This window comes from Myotis nattereri (genome assembly GCF_964212035.1).
Source record: "Myotis nattereri genome assembly, chromosome: 9".
Taxonomy (NCBI): domain Eukaryota; kingdom Metazoa; phylum Chordata; class Mammalia; order Chiroptera; family Vespertilionidae; genus Myotis; species Myotis nattereri.
In genome coordinates, this window is record NC_138084.1 from 30,399,087 (window position 1) to 30,422,939 (window position 23,853).

Here is a 23,853-nt window from a genome sequence, read left to right on the forward strand (position 1 = left end):
TGGTCTCTCGAGATACAAACCCTCTGAAATTAGGGCTGTTCCGAACACCATGTGTTCAGTCACCACATGGCTAGCTGACTTGGACATCTGACCTTGCAGAACTCCGGTCCAAAATGGCTAAAGTCACCTGGAACTGGGATTCTATGCACAGCAGGCTCCTTTCCTCTCAGAGCCTCGGCCTTCTCATTTGTACAATTTTCCAGAACTATATGCCCAGCCTCTGGCCAGGTGGAGTAAACAAAACAAAATCCTGCCCTCAGGGAGCCCATGCTCTTTTTCACAGGGCCAACAAGACACAAACACAGTGTGGGGATTTGTCAAACATGGCTTCCTCTCTCACTGTCAGCATCCCCAGGATGAATCCCCAGCCTCCAGCAAAGGACTTGGAACACAGAAAGTATCCAGAACTCTTGGGCCCTGAGACCAACCCCAGCTCCTTGCCCCTCCTTGGGCTGAGTCTCTCTGCCTCATCTCCAGACACTCACCTCCTCCCTCTTCACTATCCTGCTGACCCCTGGGAAGTCCCTGGCCCCTCCGTGACCAGGTTGGTTCTGGGTCCTCCCCAGTTCTCCCGACCCTGCAGACCCAGGCTGAGCCCGAGGGGTCAGGCTGCCCACCCTGGATGTAATCTATCTCCTGGGGCCTCAGAGACCACAGGAATAGGAGAGAGCAGCCAGGGAAAGCAATCAACACCAGGGTCCTCCAGGGCCCCAAAGAGCTGAATTAAAATTGGCCTGGATGTCTCTCTACTCCTCTCCTCCACCTAGGATATGGCCTCTGAGATTGGTGTTATGAGGATAAAACAGCCTGTGCTACAGAGTTGAGGCTGTTTTCTGGAGAAAAAATTTAAACCCTGTCCAAATGATTCATCGTCAGTGTAGATGGTTTCTTAATTATTGTCATGCCATTTTTATGAACTCCTTTGACAATCTAATGAAGACTAGTGGCCCCTTCTCAGAATAATGTTTCTAAAAAATAAAACATAAGATTACAAAGGAAATCAAATATATTGAAATATAGTTATAAAAGTATTTTATAATGTGTGACTTAGTAATATTTGCACTTTTTATTAACATATTAAATAATCAGACCTAGCGGCACATGTTGTCAATGCCAAAATTTCGAAGCAGTGAACATAAGTGAGATCGGGAGGTGTCAACAACTGTAAGGTGACAGGACACATCTGCGATTTCTTTGGTGACAGTCACAGACACTACTAATACTCTTGTCGTGTGTAGTCTATGGCAATAATTGAAAGGAATGTGAAATTTCAGTTAATTGAAGTTCCTGTAAATAATAATATATTTTCCCCACCTATGTTCATGGACCCCTGGTCTACGCCATCAATTCTTCGAGAATGGCTGAGCTCTTGTAGGAGCGAGGCAGCACTGAAATGAAGGGTGGTCAGGTGCTGGTCAGGGACTCCCCCTCTGTTACGAATGAGGGCATTCTAGGCAGAAGGCCCTGAAGCGTCCCCCCAGTTCACTTTCTAGCTGATGGCCTCATTCTCGTCACCCTTATTTGCTCTATGAGTAATGTGAGAATCCTGCTGGGGTTGCCTGGTCCAGATGCTTCACAAGGAAAAAGGGGAGGCCTATCTTGGAATCCAGCAAGGAATGGAGCCCACCAGGGGGTACTTGGGTAAGGATCATTTCCCTCGCTGAGACACATTTCCCTGGAGTCCTGTGGGGCATCCATGGTGCCAGGGACAGGCCAGTACACCAGGAGACCAGCTCCACCTGCTCTCTGGGGGCCTGGCAAGTCACCCACCTACCTTGATTTCCCCAGTTATAAATAAATAAAGATACTATCTTTCAACTCAAACTATATCTCACCATAATTCTATAAGTTGGGAGCTAGAAAAGTAGGCAAACAAGAAATAAAAAACAAACAACTACCCAGAGAAGCATGACCCCTCCTACCTTGGGGTCTTCATATCTGTTTCTAAAGGGCAGGAATGTGAGACACATTGTTTCCCACTATAAATGATGCTCCCCACCTGCTGGCACAAGGAGCCACCCAGACTTGATCCCTAAGGTGCATGAGATGAGGCTCAAGATGCCTGGGGGATCTGGCGGCCGGATGGGCTGCATTTGTAACATGTCTGTGGTTGTAGGAAGGAGACAAGTGCAGGCCAGGATTAGAAAGAGAACCTGAGTCACCTGGTCCAGAGCCCAAAGAAGTTTGGCAAAGGAAGAAAACGAACCAGCACCTCTCCTGAAAGCATGAGGAACCCAGGAGGGTGGGCGACAGGGAGTGGTCAAGATTCAGAGGACAATAGCTCAGAGGCCTCTGTTTTTCAACCGACCCCTCCTTGCAAACCCCACCAGGTGGCCCAGTTTTTCTCCCCTCTCGGGGCAGCTTTGCTGGGACACTGCTCAGGGTATGGAGAGGGGCCTCTGAAAGGGTTTAAGGCCTTCCCAGGCCAGGCAGGGAAAAGAGAACACGCCTAACCCCTCACCTTCCCACTTTTCACTCAGGGAGGGAGAGCTCAATTGTCTCCTGATAGCACCTTGGTGCCCTCCTCCCATTAAAAAGTAGGTGGATGGATGGATGGATGGATGGATGGATGGATGGATAGATGGATGGATAGATAGATTAATGAGTGGGCTGCAGGGCCCTAAGAGATTAGGAGAGTGGGGATAGAAGTGACTGATGAATTTGCATACTTCATACCAGAAACCATGTTTGCTCTCTTCTGAATAATTGCAGAGACAGCCTTCCTGAAACCTAGGAACTCCCTACCAGTCTCAGATCCCAACAGAAATGAGCCCCTGCCCATTGAAGGCCCCCTTCTCCAGGCCTCCCCTTACCTGGCCTCCCATCAATGTTGTCGCGTCCCCTATGGCAAGGGTCCTCTCCTGGGGGCTGTGGCTAGGAGAGAAACAAGCCCGACATGGGCAAGGGGATAAGAATGGGCCAGGCCTCCCCACCACTCCCAGGCCATCCCACCCTCCGTGCTAACTCCTGGGGTCACTCACACCAGGAATACAGATGGGAACAGTGGGTGGGGCAGCCACAAGCTCACACCTACTCACCTGGGATCCTGGGCTAGAGCAGGCTGCAGCTCTGCATTGCTGGGGGGTGCAGGTGCTTTGGCTGGGGACAGGGAATTCCTCTCCGCTCAAATTAGGCCTCTCTTTGTTGGGCCTCCCACCACCTGTCCCCCACCACATCTCCCCTGCCCCCTCAAATCCTTCCCCGCTCCCCGGCACTCTTAAATAAGGGTCCCTCTCTTTCATCGCACTCTCTGCGCCCAGTTCTCTGTAGTTTCCCACCTTGGGTCTCTTCCACTCTGCCCAGCTGGGGACCCGATCCCTCGGCTCTCGCAGGCCTCTCTTTCCTTCTGGGCCCCTCTCTTCAGACCCTCTCCCTGGCTGGCCTCCCTTAAACCTTCTCTTTTTCTTCCCTCTCTCCATCCTGCCCCAGTCCATTCTCCTAAACGTTCCCCAGCCCCGGCCTCCCCTGGTCCACACCCCTCTTACCTAAAGCAGGCACCTCCAGGGACTCCCTCGCCGGCTCACCCCAGGACAGCCGGGCGCAAGCGAGAAGCAGGCAGAGCGCGGGCGCGGGGACGCGCGGGGCCGGGGCCCCCATAGGAGCGCGCGGGGACGCGGAAGCCTGAACACAGGCCCGGAGTCTGAGCACCTCTCCCGGCCAAGGCTCGGTCACACCTCCACTCTGCCTCCCGAGGTCTGTCTTCAGTCTTGCTCGGGTTCCCTTGGCCCCTCCTCCCAGGCGCTTGGCTCCTCCCCAAGCTACAGTGACAGGACTGCCCAGGTCATTACCATAATGTAGGCGCCTGAGGAAGATCCAGCCTTCGCCCTTCTTGTACTGGCTGCCCCTCCCAGGGGAGGTTGGAGTCAGATGTCTCAGCCCTAAGTCTTTCCCTCAAACGAGGAGGCAGCCTGTGCAGCCTCCCACATCCCTTATTCCTCAGAGATCCCTGGCTCAGGATCCAAGTCCCACAAGCCCCTTATGCCAGAGACCCAAGATGCTAGTGTGTCTCCTCCCACTCCTTTCACAGAGGAGAGGTCCTGCGACATGCCCCTCAGCGGTCGGTGTTCCGGGCTCAGGTCGGCAGAGTCCTAGCCTGTGTTCCCACCGCTCTCCACTACAGCCTCCTGAGTCCGCCTCCCCCCACCCGCACACACATACACTCCAGTCTGAGCCGCCCAGGAAATGTTAACTTAATAACAGAAGTGCCTCACACTCCCATCCTGTCGCTCCCATCAAGGCCAGACTTTGACCAAATTTTGTGAACAAGGGACACTTCCCGTCCAGGAGGGAATTGAAAATGGAAATTTGGACCTGAGAACCTTGGGAACCTGGGCATCAGTCACGTGTCCAACTAAGTGTGTTGGAACACCAACTAGATGCCAGGCCTTGGAGATGATGATTTTGGTCCGAGGAGACCTCTGAACGGGGCTATAGATTTGGGATCTATTCATTCATTCATTCATTCATTCAGCCATTCAACTAAGTTGGTGAGTGTCCATCCCTCATCACACATTGTTCTGGGATGAGGGCGGTAAGTAGAGCACAGGGGGTTTCAGCCATGGGCGTAGATGGAAGGGGAACAGGAGAGAGCCAAGGATGGAGCCCCGTTAGGGCATGGGCGAAGGAAGGGTTGTCTCAGAGAAAGCTTAAAAGGAAACATGCATGGGTGAGGAGAACCAGGACTGGGCGATATCCTCAAACCAAGAGGGAAGTATTATAAGAAGGAGTTTGTGGGGGAGGCAGTCATGTAAAAGGATTGGGGTGCCAGTGGACCGCATTCCCTCTTATAAGGGCATTTGCCACCTTGCCTGGATTCTAAATATGGCTCTATGATACAGTAATGAAATGTAGAGAATCAACAAAGAAAATTGGAGAGGAATGTATTTCGTGTGTCTTTCCTGGACCTTTGGAAATCCCACAAGTTTTTCCCTTTTATCTCTGACGTAACTAGTTACTACTAAGGCAAGATCGTGGATAACATTTTAAGGTTCTTCTCCGGGAGGGATTTACATCTTAAACTAGGCAAATAAAAATAGTCTGCTGGCAAAACTTCAGCTATTGCAAAGGAGGTGGTCTTTAGGTGCTCCTGAAGTTACAATGATAAGTGGTTCCCTGATTTGGGCTGCTGTCCACCTCCTGTTCCCTTCCCCCAGTGTGGTGCCTACAGCGCAGGCCCCCACCCAGGCACAAGAAGCTCCATAATGGAAAGTCCCCACTCTCCCCACTCACACCTGTATTATTGCCCCTTTCCTGGCCCCTCTTTCCTCTCAGTCTGCCCCAGGCTGGGTTCATCCGTCTTGGTACCCAGCACCAGAACTGGAGTTGAGCAAACCTTGCTTGAATTGAATCACATGAACCAGGTGGGGTCTCAGACATGGGTTAAGGTCAGCTGTAAATCCGACTGTCATTGCTAGGCCCTTCCATGCTTCAGTGAATATGTGTGTGTGGGGGGGGGGGGGGGCGGGGGCGCTGTTTGGAGGGAGTGGGCTAGGGGAGGTGGGAAGGGAATTGGTTGAGGAGGGGCACTTCCATCCACTGTTTCTGGTCTCTGTGGGCCACACTAAGACCCAGGCCCAAGGAATTCAGATCAAAGACTTCTTCCTAGTGGGAAAAGCCCAGGAAGGAGGTCATTATGGAATGCACGCTGAAGGAGAGACCTGGGGCAAGGGGTGGCAGACAGGCTCATGAGGGCACATGGGCCTCTGTTTGTGTACCCAGAGAACTCTGACTGGATTACCCCACTCCCTACCCACCTATGTTTGAGTCTCAGGACCACTGCATGACTGCCCCCGCAAAAAAAAAGAAAAAAAATGACCCAAACCTCCTCCTCCGTCTCCAGAGATCCTCTCCTTCAAGCGTGAGCGTCTGGGGGGTCGTTCCAAGGGGACTGGGATAGCGTCAGCCACCCACCCACCCACCGCCACATACACACACTGCAGCCACTTGCTCCCGGGGCGCGTCAGAGAGCGGCGACGAGGTGCGGACAGGTGTCTCCCTCCCCCGGCCGCCCGGCCCCGCCCCCGCCTCCACCGGCCAGGCCCCGCCCCACCGCTCCCAGGCCCTGCCGGTCACTGTCTGCGGCAGCCTGGCACCCGGAGGAGCGAATTGTGCAGAGACAAGGCGCGATCTGCCCCAGCCATGGACCGGAAGGTGGCCCGAGAATTCCGGCACAAGGTCAGAGCTGCTAGGGGCGCCCCAAGCGCCCCGGGGCCCCTCCCTTTCCCAGTGGGACCCAGTGGACCCTGGGATCCCTGATGAAGCCAGTAAAATGAGGGAGCAGCACTGGGGCTCCCCTGTAGGAACTGCAAATCTGATCTTTGTCCCTTCTCCTTCTGCCCTCCAGGGGCTGGGACGTCTTTAGAGTTGGAATTCCTTGCAGCCCTGGCCTGAGACAGGACAAAGTGGGCAAATCCCCCAGCTCCTAGTGCCCCAGCTCAGTGGGGGCATGTGGAGAGGGTGGGGGCAGTGTCTGAGAGTTAGGGAACTGCATCTCTCTCTCTCTCTCTCTCTCTCTCTCTCTCTACCTCAAAACCCTTCAGGGAGCCCCCCTTTTCTGCTTAAGGGCATTTCTTAGGTCCCCAAGAAGAGAAGCGGTTGAGGAACTGGTGCTGCCCCGGGGGCAGTGGGGAGAAGGGAGGTGGTCCAGGGAGTCAGCCTGAACCGTCCCCAAAGCCACATCTCCCCCTGCGGGTCCCACTGGGGCCTCATTTGCGGTGGGGAGTCCAGACCATCACTGAAAGATGCTGGATTTCACCCAGGGAATTTCCAGAACAGTTTCCAGAGCTGTGCCCGAGCCCTGAGACCAGAGAGGACCATCCGGCAGAGCCAGGGGACCTCCCCACCAGGCCTAGAGTGAAGCCAAGGGTTCCTGTAGCTACCCACAGGCCCCGCCTGAGAGACTCACAACTGTGTGCCCTTTCTCCCTCCCAGGGCCCAGAGGGGTCCTGTCTTCACACCAGGCCTACCCTCTTCTCAGGCCTGAGGGTAGAGCTCAGGTAGACAAGATGAGGGTACTTAACCCCTCTCTCCCCACAGAGAGGCCCAGGGGAGCCAAGGAGCCAGCCAGTGCAGGGCCACAGGGGCTGAGCGCCAGGAGCCAGGGGTCAGTCATTCACTTCATAAACATGTTTTGAGCACCCATTCTGTGCCAGACCCAATCTCTGCCCTCAAATTGTTGGCTGTGTGAGTGGGAGGCAGACCCTACACGAGTAATTACCTGCAGCTGGGCTGCTGAGCGGGGGGGGGGGGGGGGGGGGGGGGGGGGATCAAGGTTTGCTGGGGCACAAAGCGGGCAACTCATACTGGCAGAAGTTTCCTAACAACGAGGCCTTGGGCATCCTGGGGTGAGCGATAGCTGGGGGGAGTGTGCGGCAGTGTTCACTGGTGTACCCTCTTACAAAGGGACGGTGCGGGGGGTGGGGGGGGGAGACATTTCGGCAGCAAGGGCGTCTGGTGAGTGTAGATTTCAGACAACCCACTTTAAAGGATCACAACCTCACGTCCCCCACCCCAAGGCTCAGGCTTGAGTTTCACTTTCCTGCCCCTGGGCTAAGGCCGGGCCCTCTTTTGCCTTCTCCCCGGGGGAGGAGGAGGTACTAGTCTTCGCCTCTTTTCAGAGAATTACCTCTGGGGCCCCAATGTCTGCGTCAGCCCCTGGGTCAGCCCCTGATCCTCCTCACCAGGCCCCACGGGCTCCAAAGGGCCTCAAGCCTCTGTGTTTACCCCGCCGGGCTCTTCCTCATCACAAGTCATTACCTATTAATGCCCCGTGAGTGAAGGCGGGGCAGGCGCCATGCTGGGCAAGGCCTGGGCTGGACTTTGTGCCCTGCAGCTTGGGAGGCAGCAGCGGCCCTCCCCTCCCAGGCTGGAGATCACTCAGGAAGGAATAGGGGGAAAGGAAGAAGCAGCTGAGGACGGAGAGAGGGGCTCACGGGTATAGAGGGTGAAATCAACTGCTTGCTGTCGACTGCTCTCTGGGTGTTCCCTCCTTAGTGTTTCACAGCTAATTGACTCACTGGTATGTATTCTAAATCCATAGTGCCTTAGACTCTAAGGCCTAGAGGTAGTGTGTTGTCCTGGACAGTGCTATGTGACCTTGAACCAGCTATTAACCTCTCTGTGCCTCCGTTCTCTAATTAAATGAGGATAGCAATCATGTGTAACTAGTGAGGTTACTGTGAGTGCTGGAGGCGATCTACACATGCGGAAGGGGCTTAACTCGACCCAGAGGCCTCAACCGCCGTTCACCGCTGTTGTCCATTACCTGGGGCTGCGCAGAATTAGGTTCAAATTGCAACCCTGTCAACTCATGAGCCACGTCATCCTCCAAGTGTTCGTGTTCTCAGTTATGAGGCGAGGTTTGTCGTGCTTCCCTTTAAGGACGGGAGATATGAAATAGGAACTCCAGTGCTGGCTACTCGGGGCACATAGTAACTGTTGGATACATGGACATCCTTTTCCCACCGATGCCTTCGGAGCCACAGGAGTCTGTCCCTCTGGGCTTGTGCAGGTTGCCAAGGCCAACGGGAGCACGTGCATGGCCTTCCTGGTCACACGGATACCAAGGGGAGGGAAGGATGGCAGCAAAGAAGGCTGCCCCTCTGCTCGCTCACCTGCACGGTGCAGGAGCTTGGTTACTCATTTGCTCAAAAAGTATTTATTACCTGTGGGTATCTGTAGTGTACCCTGCCCCAGGCCAAGCACCTGGAGGTGAGGTGGAAATACATAAAAAAGTCAGAAAGAGTCCCTGCCTTCTAGGGATCTCCTCCTCATTCATTCATTGATGCATGCAGTAAATATCAACTAAGCTCATAATATATGCCAGATAATATTTTAACCATTGAATAATAAAACAAAGTCCCTGCCCTCTTAGATAGCACATTCTAGTAGGGAAGACAGACAGTTAACAAGTAAACCAATAAACGTATCATGTAATACCAAGTAATAATAAATGCTATGAAAACTAAACCGGGGTGAGGGGATAGAGAGTAATGTAGGGGTACTCTCTATATAGGGTGGTCAGGAAGGCCTCTCTGAAGAGGTGATATTTGAGCAGAGACCTGGAAGAAGTAAGGCAAGGAGTCTTGGGATATATACGAAAGAGCATTCCAGGAGTGGGAACAGCAAGTGCAAAGGTCCCAGGGCAAGGAGAGGCTTGCCTTCTTTCAGAAGGGCAAGTATGATGGTGTTTCTGAGAGTAATTCAGAGAGTGGTGGGAGAAGGATCAGAGGTGGTGGGAGGCGGGTGGGGGTGGGTTGGTAGGCCATGGTCAAGACTTTGGGATTTGTTCTGTAATGAGAAGCCAGCAGGGGAGTGACATGACTGATTTACATTTAAAAGGAATTGCTCTAAGATCTGAACATAAACTTCACAAAAGAAGGTACATGAAAGGCCTATAGGCATGTAAGTAAATGCTCTACATCATTAGTCACTAAGGAAATGCACATTAGACAATGAGATAACATTTCACACCCTCCCGAATGGCTAAACTGGAAAAGACTGACAATAACAAGTATTGGTGAGGATGGGAACAGCTAGACCTCTCACATGTTGCTGCTGCAGTGAATACGAAATGATACAACCATGTTGTAAAATAGGTAGCTTGGCAGTTTCTTGTAAAAGTTAAACATACATTTACCATATGAGCCACCAATTCCACTCCTAGATATTTACTCAAGGAAGTGAAAATACATGTCCACAAGACTCATACCTAATGAGAAATGGATGAACAAACTGCAATATACCTACACCGTGGACTATCACCCAGTCATAGGAAGGCACGCAATGACACAGATGAATCTCAGAAACATTCTGCTGAGTGAAACACAGAGAACACAAAAGTATGATCTGTATGACTACATATATGTGAAGGGGATGGGAGCGGGGCTGACAGACAAGGAAACTCTGAGATGATGAGCTGATTTGGATGTTGGTCACACCAGTGTAGAAATTTGTTGAAACTCATCAAAACGAATATTTAAAATAAATATTTTTTAAAAAAAGAAACTGCTCTGACTGCTGGTAGAGAGCAGCCTAAGAGGGCCAAGAGGGGAATCCAGTTAGGAGGCTCCTACAGTAGCCCAGGCCGGAGGCGGGGGCTGGGACTAGGGTGAGGAGAGGTCAGACCCAGGATACATGTTGCAGCCCTTCCTGTGGGCTTTGTTGATGGGTTGGCTGTGGGTGTGGAGAGAGAGACACCAAGGGTGACCTACATTTTGGGAAAAGGAGCAGGTTGGTGGAGACAGAGTGGGAGAGGGTGGAAACGAAGAGTTCCATTTTGGATGTTTTAAGTGTGAGACACCTGTGACCTTCCAATGGAGAGGTGAGTGAGAAGGCCAGTAGCGGTGGGAGTGTGAAGACTGGGGAGAGGTCTGTGCTGGACACAAGTCTCAGTGAGGCCTTGGGGTGTGAATGGTAGTTCAAGCTCTGAGACTGACGAGGTCATTTAGGGAGAAAAGGCTCGGGACACCCCAACCTTTAGAGGAGAAGGAACAGCAAATAAGGCAGAAGAACCAGGAGAAGGCAGCATGGTCAGCTGTGCCAAGCGCTGGGTTAAATGCTCCCAACTAGATGGCAAGATATGAGTCTTTTGAAAAGATTTGAAAAGATGAAGGATAATAAAACAAGAGACAAGCAGCCCCAGCACTGTCTGGGATGCAAGCCGTGAGGGCCAGGGAAGAATGTGCCTGGGCCCATTCGTCCCGCCAGCATTTACGAAGGGCCCACTCTCTGCCCGCTGCTGAGACTATAGACTGTGTACCATCTATTCTTTTTTAAAAAATATATTTTATTGATTTTTTACAGAGAGGAAGGGAGAGAGATAGAGAGTTAGAAACATCGATGAGCAAGAAACATAGATCAGCTGCTGCACCCCCCCCCACACACACACACACACACACACACACACTGGGGATGTGCTCGCAACCAAGGTACATGCCCTTGACCGGAATCAAACCTGGAAATCGAACCTGGGACCTTTCAGTCCGCAGGCCGATGCTCTATCCACTGAGCCAAACGGGTTACGGCTGTACTATCTATTCTTACCTAGTTTTATTTAACAAATGCTGAGTACTTACTATTTGCCCGGCACTGTTCTGAGCATTTGACAACTAATCACTCATGAATCACTTTAAAATAATGAATCCCTCAAAGAAGGATGAAATCCTATGAAACAGATACTTGAACCCCCATTTTTCAGGTGAAGCAGAGAGATGCAGACCTAGATGGGGGAGGAGCTTGTTGGTCTCACTCTCCACACTCCCCCCAGGCCTGTGCCTGGGCCACACACACATTAGTGGGGACACAGGCGGGTAAGAGAGAAAGTACAGCACAGCTCAGTGGGTCCCAGGGCGGGTGGGAACAGAGCGTGCGGAGAACGACAGGACGGGCTTTGTGGCGGAGCCCGGAGAAAGGCTGGACCAAGGCGAGCTGACATATGAGCCAAGGAGTCTTAGCGGTGGAAGAAGAGGTCACAGAGGAAATGATGCTGGCACCGCCATCAATAATAGCTAATGTTTCAGGCCAGCCAGTCAGGTGGGAGCAGCTGGCTCATTCAACTGGAAAACTGGAGAGTCTTATGAAGGGGCCACATAGAGGGAAGGGCAGGAGCACATGGACCAACAAGGCTTGTTAACACAGCCTGAGAGGAGCAGCAGCCAGAAGCCAGGGCTCCTGAAGGCGAGGGGAGGGAGGGTTCCCCCAAACAGGGGCAGCCATGGCCCAGACAGCATCTTCAGCCTCAGGTCGGGGAGCCCGCCTTAAGGTGATTCAGCGTGGTGGGAGCCGGAATCAGAACCCATTTCCCTTCTCCCCACCCCTCCCCATCCACTGCTGAACACAGCCGGAAGCTGAGGGCAGGAGCTCAGGCAAAGCTTCCTGGGACACAAGGCGTGTGGTGAAGGCTGGCGAGTGGGTCTGGAGGTGCAAAGGAAGAGATTCAGCACATGTTTTGGGGCCTGGGCACTCTCCTAAGTACTTTGCATGCATTCACTCATTTAATCCCCACCGTGGCCCAAGGTCGAGTGGAACAATATGCATTATTTAATTTGCTCTTGCTCTCTTTTTCCCTCTTTGGCTGGGTGCACACATGGAGTTGAATTTGCATGAGCTGAAGGTATATGCTTCCTCTCTCCTGAATGGCCAGACCACACAGAGGAATGCCGGGAGCTGAGGCTGCAGTGGGTCCAACGTCACACCTAGAATTTGCCTCTTGTGCCCCAGACAAGGGGTCTGACCCCCCTACATATCCCTGCCATATAGGCCTGTAGCACAGAAATAGGTGACCAGCTAGAGAATGAAGGAGACCAGACACAAGGTCAGACACAAAGTCAGCGGAGGTGGGGGAACTGATATGATAAATAAACCTCCCAATAGTTATTTGTAGACGGTGGCTCCTTAGGATTTCTGTGTCCATCATTGAGAAGGGCTCTAAGAAAAGGGAAGGCTTTCTAGATATAGTTGGAGAAAGAAGACATGGTGTCTCATATACAACAGGTGCTCAATAAATGTGTATTAGACAAATGCATACAAAAAAAAAGTTGTATCTGGGAAGTGGATACCATATGGTGGTCTAGAGAAAGCAGAGGTTTTGGAGCCAGCAGATATAGGGTGAAGGCTCAGCTCTGCCACTTCTCTGAGCCTCTGTTTACTCATCTGTGAAATGGGGATAGTATTGTCCATCCACCTCAGAGCATTGTTGGGAGGTTAAAGGCATTACGAGTAAACTTCCTCAGACGCGGTGAGCAGTCGGTAAATAGAGTCTGTCCTGAATGAGGGAGCCAGGCAAGAAGGGTCTCAGCTGGGAGGCTGGTGAGGAAGCTCCAGGCTGCGCGTGGTCAGGAAAGACTCTGGAAGGAGGGGCTTGCACTCCCCTTAAGCAAAGGCAGGGTTCGAGGGGAGGAGAGAGGACAGTCCATCTTGTGTGGGCCTGGGACTGACTCTTTGGTGACAAGCTGAAACTGAGCGAACAGGAGAAAGATCCAGGAGGCCGTGGCATGTGTGTGTGCTGAGGACATGGGGAGGTGGTCACCCAGGATTGGGCCAAGAGGTTGGAAGGAAGGTTCCAGATTAGAGCAACTGGAGCTCACTTGTCATTCAGCAGACACCACTGAGCACTGCATGCCTGTGTGCATGCCACTGAGCGCAGGCGCTTCACTGGTACCTGAGTGCGAGGTATCGGGAGAAGCCCACCCAGCCGATCTTCAGACTGCGGCTGGGCTGTCCTCCTGGCGAGTTTGTTGGGACCCAGACTCCAGCAGGAGGGGAGAGACCACATAAGTTTTTAAAAATTATTTAGGAAGTGAAAGTTGAATTATGCTGGTGATGTTACCGCGTGTGAGGCTTCTAGAGCAAGTTCCATCTTTCTCCGTTGTCTGTCTCGGTGCCTCTGAAAGCCCAGAGAGTGAGGTGTGAGTGTGTGTTTTCACGGGGGTGCGGTCTGACGATGAAGCAGATGGTTTGCCACAGGACCTCCATGTGACTTGACCACTTAGATTTGTATTTAAAGAGCATCCCATATAAACCAGATGTGTTTTCCCAGCTATTGTGGTATATAGATAATTTTTTGAATGGACACATTGAAATGATAGAGGGAGATGGGTCATTCTGAGTGAGTCCAAGTCCCACGTCGGAAATGGTGGAGATGACCCTGGAGAAGGAGGGCCGGGCAGAACCCAAGACCAGGATTTGAGTGACTGAACGAACTGGTGACATCAGGCTAAAGAGCTGAACTTGGCAGCTGCCTCCAAGGACTGGTAGGATGTGACTTCTGGATGCTGTGGTCAGCATTGGAGGGTTGCCGACAAGGACGGGGACCCTGGGACCCCCAGGAACAGGCTTTTTTCCACAAAGACCATCTCCAAGTGATCTGTGGTTGGCTGGGAAGGAGAAAAACAGCATCCTAGACTGTAACATTGGAAATTGCTTGTCTTCTACTCCCACTTTCCACCCAGTGCATCAACGCTGCCTGCCTGCTGAGGACAGCGGGAGGCATTTTTGCAAGGAGGGGTGGGAGAGAGCGGCAGCCTTAAGGCCTCAGTCAACAAGAGATTCTCTCTCCTCACCTTCATCTCATGCGCCCCCACAGCTGGAGTGGGGCTAGGAGCCATTTGGTCAGAAGGTTCTCACTCCAACCAGAGCAGATGGGATTTTTATGCTCCCCTTGGAGAGCAGAACATCTGTGGTTCAGTCATTCAAGAGAGTGTCTTCTCACTCATGATGAATCAAGCCAAAAGGGTTGGGCCCAGGGTGCTGGGACAGACTTACCCCAGAACCCCTGAGATACTCATAGAAAGAGGCAAAGCTGTGCTGACCCTCCTCTGAGGACCAATCAGCGGGGAGCTTGCAGCTGAGGCCCTAGACCATGTTGATGGGCCTGGAGGCTGCAGGAGGGAGGGACCCAGTGATCCCTCCAGTCGCTAACTTTGCCCTCTCACTCAGCCTTGGGCTGAAGAGGAGCCAAGGATACAGTGTGTAGAGATTCGCACCGAGCTGTCCCAGGGAGTGGAGCTTGAGGCTCCTGGGCCCCCAGCTCCCCTGGGACTGAGGTGCTAATGAAACAGCTCCTGACCCTGACCTTGGAGTCCCAGCCATTGACGTCAGCAAAGATGAAATAAGTAACCTGACTCTCCCCCTAGTGTGTGTGTGGGGAGCAGGGGGGATAGTCAGGGACATGGGGAGGGGAAGGAGTGGCCAGAAGTCAGGGCCAACCAAGCTTAGGCCAGGGAGAGATGGTGGAGTGGCCCCTGGCATCGGTGACACAGGAGAACCCGGTGGTGGGGTGCTTCCAGCCGGTGGGATGTGCTATCTGAGCGAGTGGCCCAAATCCTTTCTGAAAGCAGTTATCCGGCACTATAGCCACTATCAGGTAAGACCAGGAGCCGACACTGCCGTGGTCACCCTGGACACTGAGCTGCAGCCCCGCTGTCACGGGGCGTATCGCTGTCATATATGTGCAGATGGGTGTGCACCCACCTGGGGTGAGGCTTGGCCTGCACATCTGGATGTGCAGAGTACTCCTGTGGCCACGCCTGGGGGGTCTGCACAGGTGTGAGATGTTGGGGTTAGAGGGCCAGCCTGGCCTGTGCCTTTCCTCCTTTCCTCACAGCCCCAGACCTGAGCTGATGCTGAGAGGTCCCTAGTGGTGGTCTCCCCCTGGGATCTGCACTGGGGGTGCTGGGCCTGCAGCTGTAATTCTGCTCTTGGGTTTTCCAGGTGGATTTTCTGATTGAAAATGACGCCGAGAAGGACTATCTCTATGACGTGCTGCGGATGTATCACCAGTAAGTGTGCTGAGTCTAGCTCCTGTGGGCCACCTGGGGACCTCTGTCTGCAGGGAGCCCTGGGATGGGTCCTTTTATGACAGGAGGACCACCCCCTCCGATGCTGGGGAGCTCGGGGGTGGAGCAGATGCTGGGAACGAAATGGACACATCATTCAGGTGTCTCAGCAAATATTTGCACAAACACTCTGTGCACGGCTCTGTACTAGGGGCTGGGGCATAGGTGTGAGCATGCCCGACGGGTCGCTGCCCTCAGCTTGCTCACAATGTGATGGGGAGGGGGCATCAAGTAGCCGGATAGGCTCCATAGAGTGTGCCTGCTGGAATAGGACAGGACATGCCAGCTGGCCCCAGCACCTGCGTCAGATGTCTCTTATGACCCACCTGCTTTTTGACTCACTCAGCATACATTCATAAGCTCCTGCCACTTGCTGGGCACCATGCAGAATCCGGTAATGAATAAGATCTACTTTCTTTCCTCAGCTAGCTCATGGCCTGGAGAGGGGAGGTGGACACACACTACAAATGCAAAAAAACCCCTTTAATATAGGTTATAGTAAAAGAAATTCTGAATATAATTAAAAGCAGTAGAAAAAAATTAAAAGCAGGATGTGAAGAAAGGGAGTTTTCCTTTCTAACCACGGGGAAAGGACCGAAAAGGCTTTAGCGTGGGTTTGAAGGGTAAGAAGGATTTTGGTAGGTGGGAATACCAGGGAACGACATTCCAGGGTGAAGGAACAGCGTTAGCAGACCGAGATGAAGATGTGAAAGCACAGGTGTGGCTGGGAAGTGACAAGTAATCTGGGGGAATAGAGCCCAGGGTTCGTGGAGACCTTAGACAGCCAAACCTGGAGCAAGTCCCTGGAGAAGGCCAGGGAGGCCCTGAGGCTGCCGGGGAGAATGGCGTGTGTCCTCTGGGCAGGGGGGAGCCATCGAAGGGTTTTGAGGAGTGACTTACATTTAGAAAAGACTAGATGAGAGTGAGCAAGTTGGCAGGCAGCTGGAGAGAGGCAGGCCAGAGACACTGAGGCCTGAACAGTGTGAAGAGGAGGCGAGTGAGAGGTATTGTGGAGGCAGGATTTACAGAGTTTCGCTACAGGTTAGAAGTGGGAGACTTGGGGAGGGGAGGGGCAGGAGGGGTCAGCGCCATCTCACAGGAGGTTTCCTGTCTGGAGAGATCCTGGGCTTCGGAACTGGGCAGAGTGGAGTTTGAATCCTGACTTGATTTCATTTGCAAAATGGGTTCCTAACCCCTACCTCCCGGGTTTCCTGGCGATGCTGATATGAGAGAACAAAGTTCTTCTGAGACAGCTTGCCCAGAGGTAGGGCTCTGGCTTTTCTGGATTCTCCATTCCAAGGCCTGGGCCCAGTGGGTGGGGACCCAGTCCAGGACTGCTTTCTCTGGGAATCCGTGGTTCTCAGAGGTCATGGTCCTGGGTGAGACTCTAGGTCCCCCTTGTCTCTGCAGGACCATGGACGTGGCTGTGCTTGTGGGAGACCTGAAGCTGGTCATCAATGAGCCCAGCCGCCTGCCGCTGTTTGACGCCATCAGACCCCTGATCCCGCTGAAGCACCAGGTGGAGTACGACCAGCTGACCCCCCGGCGCTCCAGGTGCGGAGGGAGCCCCCTGACTAGAGGCACGGCTGGGCGAGGTCACCCTGGGATGGACAGGGTCCCTCACTAGTGGATGGGGCAGCACTGGTGGTCAGGCCAGAGCGGGGCCATCACCCACCTCTCCGACGGCAGGAAGCTGAAAGAGGTGCGACTGGACCGTCTGCACCCCGAAGGCCTGGGCCTCAGCGTGCGTGGCGGCCTCGAGTTCGGCTGTGGGCTCTTCATCTCCCACCTCATCAAAGGCGGCCAGGCAGACAGCGTCGGGCTGCAGGTGAGCGGGCAGAGTCCTCAGGCTTCCTGCCTCCCCCACTCACTTGCTGGGCTGCGTGGCATAACATGGTCACTCACCTCTCTGAGACTTTGGGAGAGGAAGACACTGCCCCATCCTGATAGATTTCCCTCAGGCTGCAGGCAATCACCTGTTTTATTGAGTCCCATTGGGAACATGGCTCCCCCTAATGCTGCTGCAGCTGCTGCTGCTCTTCCCCCCACCTCCCCTACTTCCTGGTTATGTCCTGACACCTGAAGCTTTGGGCATGTAGCCTTTTACTGGAAGGTAAAAGGAAATCCGATGTACTAGCCTAACTGTCCTGGCTTTGTAGCCGTGTGACTGCTGAAAACACTTAACCCCATGCCTCAGTTTCCTCATCTGTAAAATGGGAATGATGATGATGAGATGATACTATCCACCTCATCAGGTTGTTAAGAGGAGAATTCATATTATGAAGTACTTATAACAGTGCCTGGCACAAGTGCTCCTGTGCTTGTTAGGCAAGCAGAGAGGGAGATTGAATAAACACCAAGGATGTGCCAGGTAACACGCTCACAACCAGCTCTCGTTGTATGCCTTGGCTGTATCATCCCATTTCCAGAGCTGATAGCGACTCAGTCTTGACTAGTGTCACAGCCAGCAAGTGGCAGAGCCAGGATTTGAACCCAGGTCTCCTGACTGCCAAGCCCAGGGATCTCTCTTCAGCACCCCAGGTGCCCCTCCCCCGGGGTCCCCGCACCTCAGTGTCTGAGCAGAGATGGGCAGACCTCCAGGTCTCGCTCCTGCCGGAGCCCAGAGCTGTGTTTTTGTATGTCCAGATAAAAGAGGCCCTCCCACTCCCGCCCAGAGCTTCCAGCATGTTTGTTATCAACACCCCAATCCGGGCTGCCAAGCCAGGGGCTTTAGGGGCCTGAGGGGAAGGGTACCAGACACCGTGGAGTGGGAGGTGGAAACTGGGAGCTGACAGACACCGCTTTGTTCTAAATCCCTGTCTCACGGCTCGCCGGTGGCGTCTGAAATTTCAGCCGCTTCATTATTCCTCTCCCGTGCGCACATTTTCCAGCCCAGAAATGCGGCCAGAGAGAAGGCACAATGAGCTCCTCTCCAGGCGTCAGCGGAGGCCCCCTTTTTTCCAGGGCGAGCTCTCCTTCTAGGACAAGCACTTCTCAGCGATGCCTCCATGCCTGGGGGCTTTGGGCCATTTTAATGAAACAGTTTTATCTTCCCGCCTGTTTCTCAGGCTTATGCATTATCGACCCTTTCTCGGGCTGGCGGGCTCATCTCTCCTTTGTGCCGCTGCCCCTCAGATCGTCATTTCGCTGTGGCCCTGGCACAAAGGGCCTTTTGCAGGGCTACGCTCGGAGCGAGAGGGGGAGGAAAGCTGATCCAGCAACCTGAGCCGGGGGCTGCGTGGGAATCGTTCTGCTTGGGGTCCTGGGCAGGTTCCCTTTAGGAACAAGACAGGGAACTTCACTCAGGGGAGCATCCATTCACCTGTCTGGGCTCATGTTTCTGGGGAGATCTCCTGCCTGGATATGGCTGGAGGAAGATTCTGGAAGGCAGGGGAGGGGCATGTTCAGGCACAGCCTGGCTGGACTGAAGGTCCTGTTGATCTGACCTGTGAGGCTGGGCCCCCGGGTTGGGGGGCTTGGACCCACCCACAGGACCTAGCCCTGGAACCTCATCTCTCTGCTCTTCTCCCCCTACTGGAGATGTTTTAGTGTGTGTTTTTTAAAGTGTATGCTGTCTGAACCTACATCCTTTGCCCTGCACAGGGAGGTCTGTGCTGCCCAACCTGCTGTATGGTCCAGGGCTGGAGAATGATTCTGCATCCATGGAGGGCCCAGCCATAAAGTGGACAGAGCAATCCCTGCCTTTCCTGTGGGACTTGAGGGCTCTGACAGGTGGCAAGGATCCAAAGAGGGCAAGACACAGGGAACTGCAGCCAGGCTTGGCCAGGGGCCCTGCTTTTCCGTTTCCAAATGCCCACAAGCCAACGCTTGTGGTCTGTCGGGGAAACCTGACTTCAAATCCCAGCAACGCTGTCTGCTGGCTGGGTGACATTAAGCAAGCAGCTTCACCTCTCTGCGCCTGTTTCCTCATCCGGTTAACAGAGATGCAGAGTTGTAAAAAGTCGGTGCAGGGGCTAGTAACGGTTCTCCTTACAGGAGATGGCCCCAGAAACCTAGATAGTTCTGCAGTGAGTCCCTCCCCGTGGCACCTTTGAACCCTGTGCCACTCCTGTCAGTCCCCTGAGATTAGGGTGTGTGTCCAGATGTGGAAAGGAAGTGTTCAGGTGGCAACAATGAGAAGGTGATTCTGTCACCGTGCTGTAGAAGGTAGGAGTTGACACTCCCTCCTGGACTGTCTGCCCGCCCAGCCCCTAGGCCCCACTCAGAGTCAACATGTACCCACTAGTCTCCAAAGGGTCGGCACATGTGGTATGAGCTAAGCCCCTGCTGACCTACGCTGGCCTCAGGCTGGAGAGGGGCATCCAGGATCCATCCCTGTTTTATAGCTAACTAGAGGCCCAGTGCGTGAAATTCATGCATGGAGAAGGGGGTGTCCCTCAGCCCAGCCTGCACCCTCTCCAATCTGGGACCCCCTCAGACATCCCTCTCACAATCTGGGACTGCTGGCTCCTAACTGCTCACCTGCCTGCCTGCCTACCTGATCGCCCCTAACTTCCCTCCCCTGCCAGCCTGATCTGCCCTAACCACCTCTGCCTCGGCCCCTGCCACCATGGCTTTGTCTGGAAGGATGCTGGAAGACGTCTGGTCTAATTAGCATATTACCCTTTTATTAGTATAGACGGCTGTGTGACCTTTGACAAAACATCATCTCCCTGGACTTCAGTTTCTACTGATGTCTGAGGTTCCTTCCAGCCCTGCAATTATTAAATGAGGAATTTCAAGCCCAATCCCCAGGCCAAGGTACTTGGAGGAGCCCAAGGCAGTGTCCACTAGGGGGCAGTCTCACCACCGATCTGTATCCAGGCTGGCCCGCCAGGCCCAAGTGCCCCCTATCTGTCCCTGTATAAGGAGGGCTAAGTCCTGAGAAGAGGGATCTGATCAGAATATTTAGAGCTCAGGTTCAATGAAAAATAGCAATAACAACCATGTATTTATTATTTGAGGTCAGACACTGGCTGACTTTATATGTACACACTCACTTAATTTTCATAGCAACCACATTTCCCCATTTTACAGATGAGGGAAACAGGTTCAGGAAGTTCAATAGACATGCCCAAGGTCACACAGCTAGTAAGAGTAAGAGCAGGGGTTTGAACCCAGGCCATCCGATGCCAAAGCCTTTTGTTCATTTGCTGTTCTTTGCTCACACCCAGAATGGGAATTCAGAGTCAGATTAAATGTCCATTGAATTTCCATAGTGTGGAAAAAAAGGGAGTGTGTGTGTGTGTGTGTGTGTGTGTGTGTGTGTGTGTGAGAGAGAGAGAGAGAGAGAGAGAGAGAGAGAGAGAGAGATGTGCGCTTGGGCCAGGAGTCCTGTAAGTTCCCCACCCCAACTCCGTTATGGTGTTGCAGGGAAGCCTGCTCCTTGGGGTGGGGTGGGAAGAGCTGCTTGAATCTGTGTGAAGGGTCACCCTCTGCATGGATTCTGGAACCTGTTGGTACCCCAGTGGGGTGAAAGGGATGCCAGAGTTAGGTTACAAAGCCTTGTATTCTATTCCCAGCACCACTACCCATTCTCTGTGCCCTTCCCCCACCATTTTAGGCTCTCCATCTGTGAAACAGGGCAGCAGAAAGACTCCTGGGAAGTGCCACTGTCCTGGGGTCCATCAGGCTGTTGGAGGATGGGTTGGTTGTGACAAGGCACTAGGGCACATAGTTAGGTCATCGTCCCCTTTCCTGGAGAGCAGGTCCGGGGCATCTGGTAGTGAACCTGCCCGGCCACCCGATGCTCCCTCAACCTGTGCCCCTTCCCTCTGTGTGTGGTCAAGGTAGGGGACGAGATCGTCCGGATCAATGGGTACTCCATCTCCTCGTGCACCCATGAGGAGGTCATCAACCTCATCCGCACCAAGAAGACTGTGTCCATCAAAGTGAGACGTGAGTGAGGCCAGAGGGCAGGGGAGGGGGGATAGGAGGGTGGGGAGGTGCTAATCGTGGAGTAGGTTGGTAGGCAGCAGGGAATCAGCTCCTGGGGCAGGAGGGGAGGGCAGAGGAGCTGCCCTAACCCCAGTGCCTTTCTCCCACAGACATCGGCCTGATCCCCGTGAAGAGGTGAGCAGGACCCTCCTCTGAGGCAGACTCTTCCCTGTGGGCTCAGGGTCCTGGGGTTTGGCTTCCCACAGGCCAGCACTGCCCCTGGGCCATCTGGAGGGGGCTCCAGATGGGGCAGATCTGGACTTGGGGCCTGGTCTCTCCAACATCTCTAATTACCCCCCTTCTCATTTCATTTCCCATCAGCTCTCCTGACGAGCCCCTCAAATGGCAGTATGTGGATCAGTTTGTGTCAGGATCTGAGGTAAGGGCCAGGACCACCAGTGATGGGGTCTGGATGGAATGGTCTTCAAGGAGGGGCAGCTGGTCCTGAAAGGGGCCTTGCTCTAGGGATGTGCCCTCAGGGGCTTCACACATGCCCCTGTGCATCCAGAAAGCCCGTGTGGGTGGTGGGCCCTCAGCCAAGCCCAGCAGGTATAGACCTCTCCCCCCAGGGACAGAATGGCCATCAGACTCACATGCGAATGGTAGTGCTTATGAGCTCAAATGGCCATTTTCACACATCTGACACCTAGTAACCCTTATTCTCTTTCCTCCAGGGCGGGCGGAACATTCTGGGCTCCCTAGGGAATCGAGAAAACAGGGAGAAGAAGGTCTTCATCAGCCTGGTGGGCTCCCGGGGCCTTGGCTGCAGGTGGGTAGCAGGCATGCCCTGGGGCTCACTCATGACCAGCAGACCCCAGGAGGATCCTAATGCCTCTCCCTTTTCTCACTGCTGCTTCTGAGGAAACTTTTACCCACTGTTGATGATACTTCTTGGTGTCTGGTTTCCCCTCTGAGTTTCACAACAGGCCTCTAAGGTCAGGGGACAGCTCTTAACAGGCCCATTTTACAGATGAGGAAACTGAGGCCCAAAGAGGAACCATGTTCCTCTGGTGGGACCTCAAGCCACTGTAAAGGCCTCTGTCCTGCTGATCATCTCTGTCACTGTTCCCTTGTTACCTGTTGACTTGTGGGTTTCCTTAAGGGGCAGCCAGGGGATTGCAAGTAGGAATTAGATCACACCACATACTCTTGATAAGCACACAGGGCTAGGGGTCAGCCCCTTCTCTGCCACCTATGAGCTCAAGAACCTGGACTAGTTACTTAACCACTCTGAAGCTCAGCTTTCCCCTCTATAAGTTGGGGATAATAATATCCACATTGTGAGGAGGAATGAGATGACAGAAGTATCAAGCTTAGTGCCTGGCAAGTAATAAGCAGTTGGTAAACATTAGCTATTATTATTTAAGTCATTCTTATTGTTTCCATTCATTCACACTTATTCAATACTTTTCTGCCAGGTTTAAGTAATAAAAAGCCCCTCCTTTCTCAGAGATTGCAGCCTAATATCGAATCCAGCCACATAAACAGTTACAGTAATGAACGAAAAGGTTGCTAATGGAGCTGCATTCTGCATCATGGATGGCAAACAGGTTTCCAATCCTGTGCTATCTCTAATCAATTAGTAGTGGCTGCATGGTGTACTGTTTTGAAAAGAACTCTAAGGTTGCATCCAGGCTTGGCGGGAAAGAGTGCTGTGATTCATTAGTGATCTGTCTGGATGGGGAGAACAGTAGTGCAAATGCTTCCCTTGCTGTAGCTGTTTTAGGAGCACTGAGAAGAGAGCAACTATCTTAATCTTAGGATAGAAGAGGGGTTTCGTTAAAACCTTGTAGAGAAGATAGCATTTGAGCCTTAAGGAATGAATAGGAAAGTGCTAGAAGAAGAAATATGGGTGAGGGGTTGGGTGGGCGGCAGGGGTTACAAGTAGTTGTCTGTGGCTCTTGCCACAGGGAGACAGTGAAGAGCCTTGGGTACTGAGCTCATGGGTGACCTGTTTCCTGAGGTACCAGAGCCTGGAGACACAGGCAGAGGGAGCAAGGCCTTGAGAATGAGCGAGCGCTGGAGGCAGAGGCTCACCTGCATTTCCCATCCCTTCCACAGCATTTCCAGCGGCCCCACCCAGAAACCAGGCATCTTCATCAGTAACGTGAAGCCTGGCTCCCTGTCTGCCGAGGTGGGGTTGGAGGTGAGTGAGCCCGGCCAGGGTCAGACTGTGACCACACAGTGATGGAGGCACATGTCTTCCCACACAGCCCTCTCGGCAGTCACTGGCTGATGATTCCTTCCCACCCCCTAAGGGAAGCGTCACAGAGGGGGTGGCATTTGACCCTTTCTACAGTCTTCTCCAGCTCTGAGCGCCTTTATTCCTGAGCTTGGGACTGCAGTAACAATGATCATTGAGTGTTTGCTGGATCAGACAGCGTTCTAAGCCCTTTAAAATTCATGAGAACTCTGAGAATTGGGTACTGTCATTATCCCCATTTTACAAATGGGGAAACTGAGACCCAGAGAAAGTATGTGACTTTTCCAAGATCAGCTACCTAGGATGGTAGAGCTGTGATTCAACCCGAGGTGGTCTGATTACAGAGCCAGAACTTGTCACCTCTACTTTGGCATATTC

At 53.1% G+C, this 23,853-nt stretch overlaps 2 protein-coding genes across 5 annotated transcripts in view; one reads left to right on the top strand and one right to left on the bottom strand.

The window, feature by feature from the left end:
- The window catches only part of OTOG (otogelin), a gene marked incomplete at its 5' end in the record, with an annotated part of 74,612 nt that extends 71,015 nt beyond the window's left edge, over positions 1–3,597 (bottom strand). Inside the window, 3 exons of the mRNA XM_081099586.1 lie at positions 2,814–2,874; positions 3,039–3,099; positions 3,486–3,597. Of these exons, the coding sequence (XP_080955712.1) occupies positions 2,814–2,874; positions 3,039–3,099; positions 3,486–3,597 (234 nt within the window). The remainder of the gene's footprint in view (positions 1–2,813; positions 2,875–3,038; positions 3,100–3,485) is intronic.
- A 2,499-nt stretch (positions 3,598–6,096) lies between these two features.
- The window catches only part of USH1C (USH1 protein network component harmonin), a gene marked incomplete at its 3' end in the record, with an annotated part of 44,635 nt that continues 26,878 nt past the window's right edge, over positions 6,097–23,853 (top strand). For all 4 annotated transcript variants that reach the window (XM_081099590.1, XM_081099589.1, XM_081099588.1 and 1 more), the window contains exons 1-9: positions 6,097–6,174; positions 15,211–15,278; positions 16,746–16,889; positions 17,025–17,163; positions 21,125–21,233; positions 21,383–21,407; positions 21,594–21,651; positions 21,947–22,041; positions 23,334–23,418. In XM_081099590.1, coding sequence (XP_080955716.1) covers positions 6,139–6,174; positions 15,211–15,278; positions 16,746–16,889; positions 17,025–17,163; positions 21,125–21,233; positions 21,383–21,407; positions 21,594–21,651; positions 21,947–22,041; positions 23,334–23,418 — 759 coding nt within the window. In that variant the 5' untranslated portion in view covers positions 6,097–6,138. The remainder of the gene's footprint in view (positions 6,175–15,210; positions 15,279–16,745; positions 16,890–17,024; positions 17,164–21,124; positions 21,234–21,382; positions 21,408–21,593; positions 21,652–21,946; positions 22,042–23,333; positions 23,419–23,853) is intronic.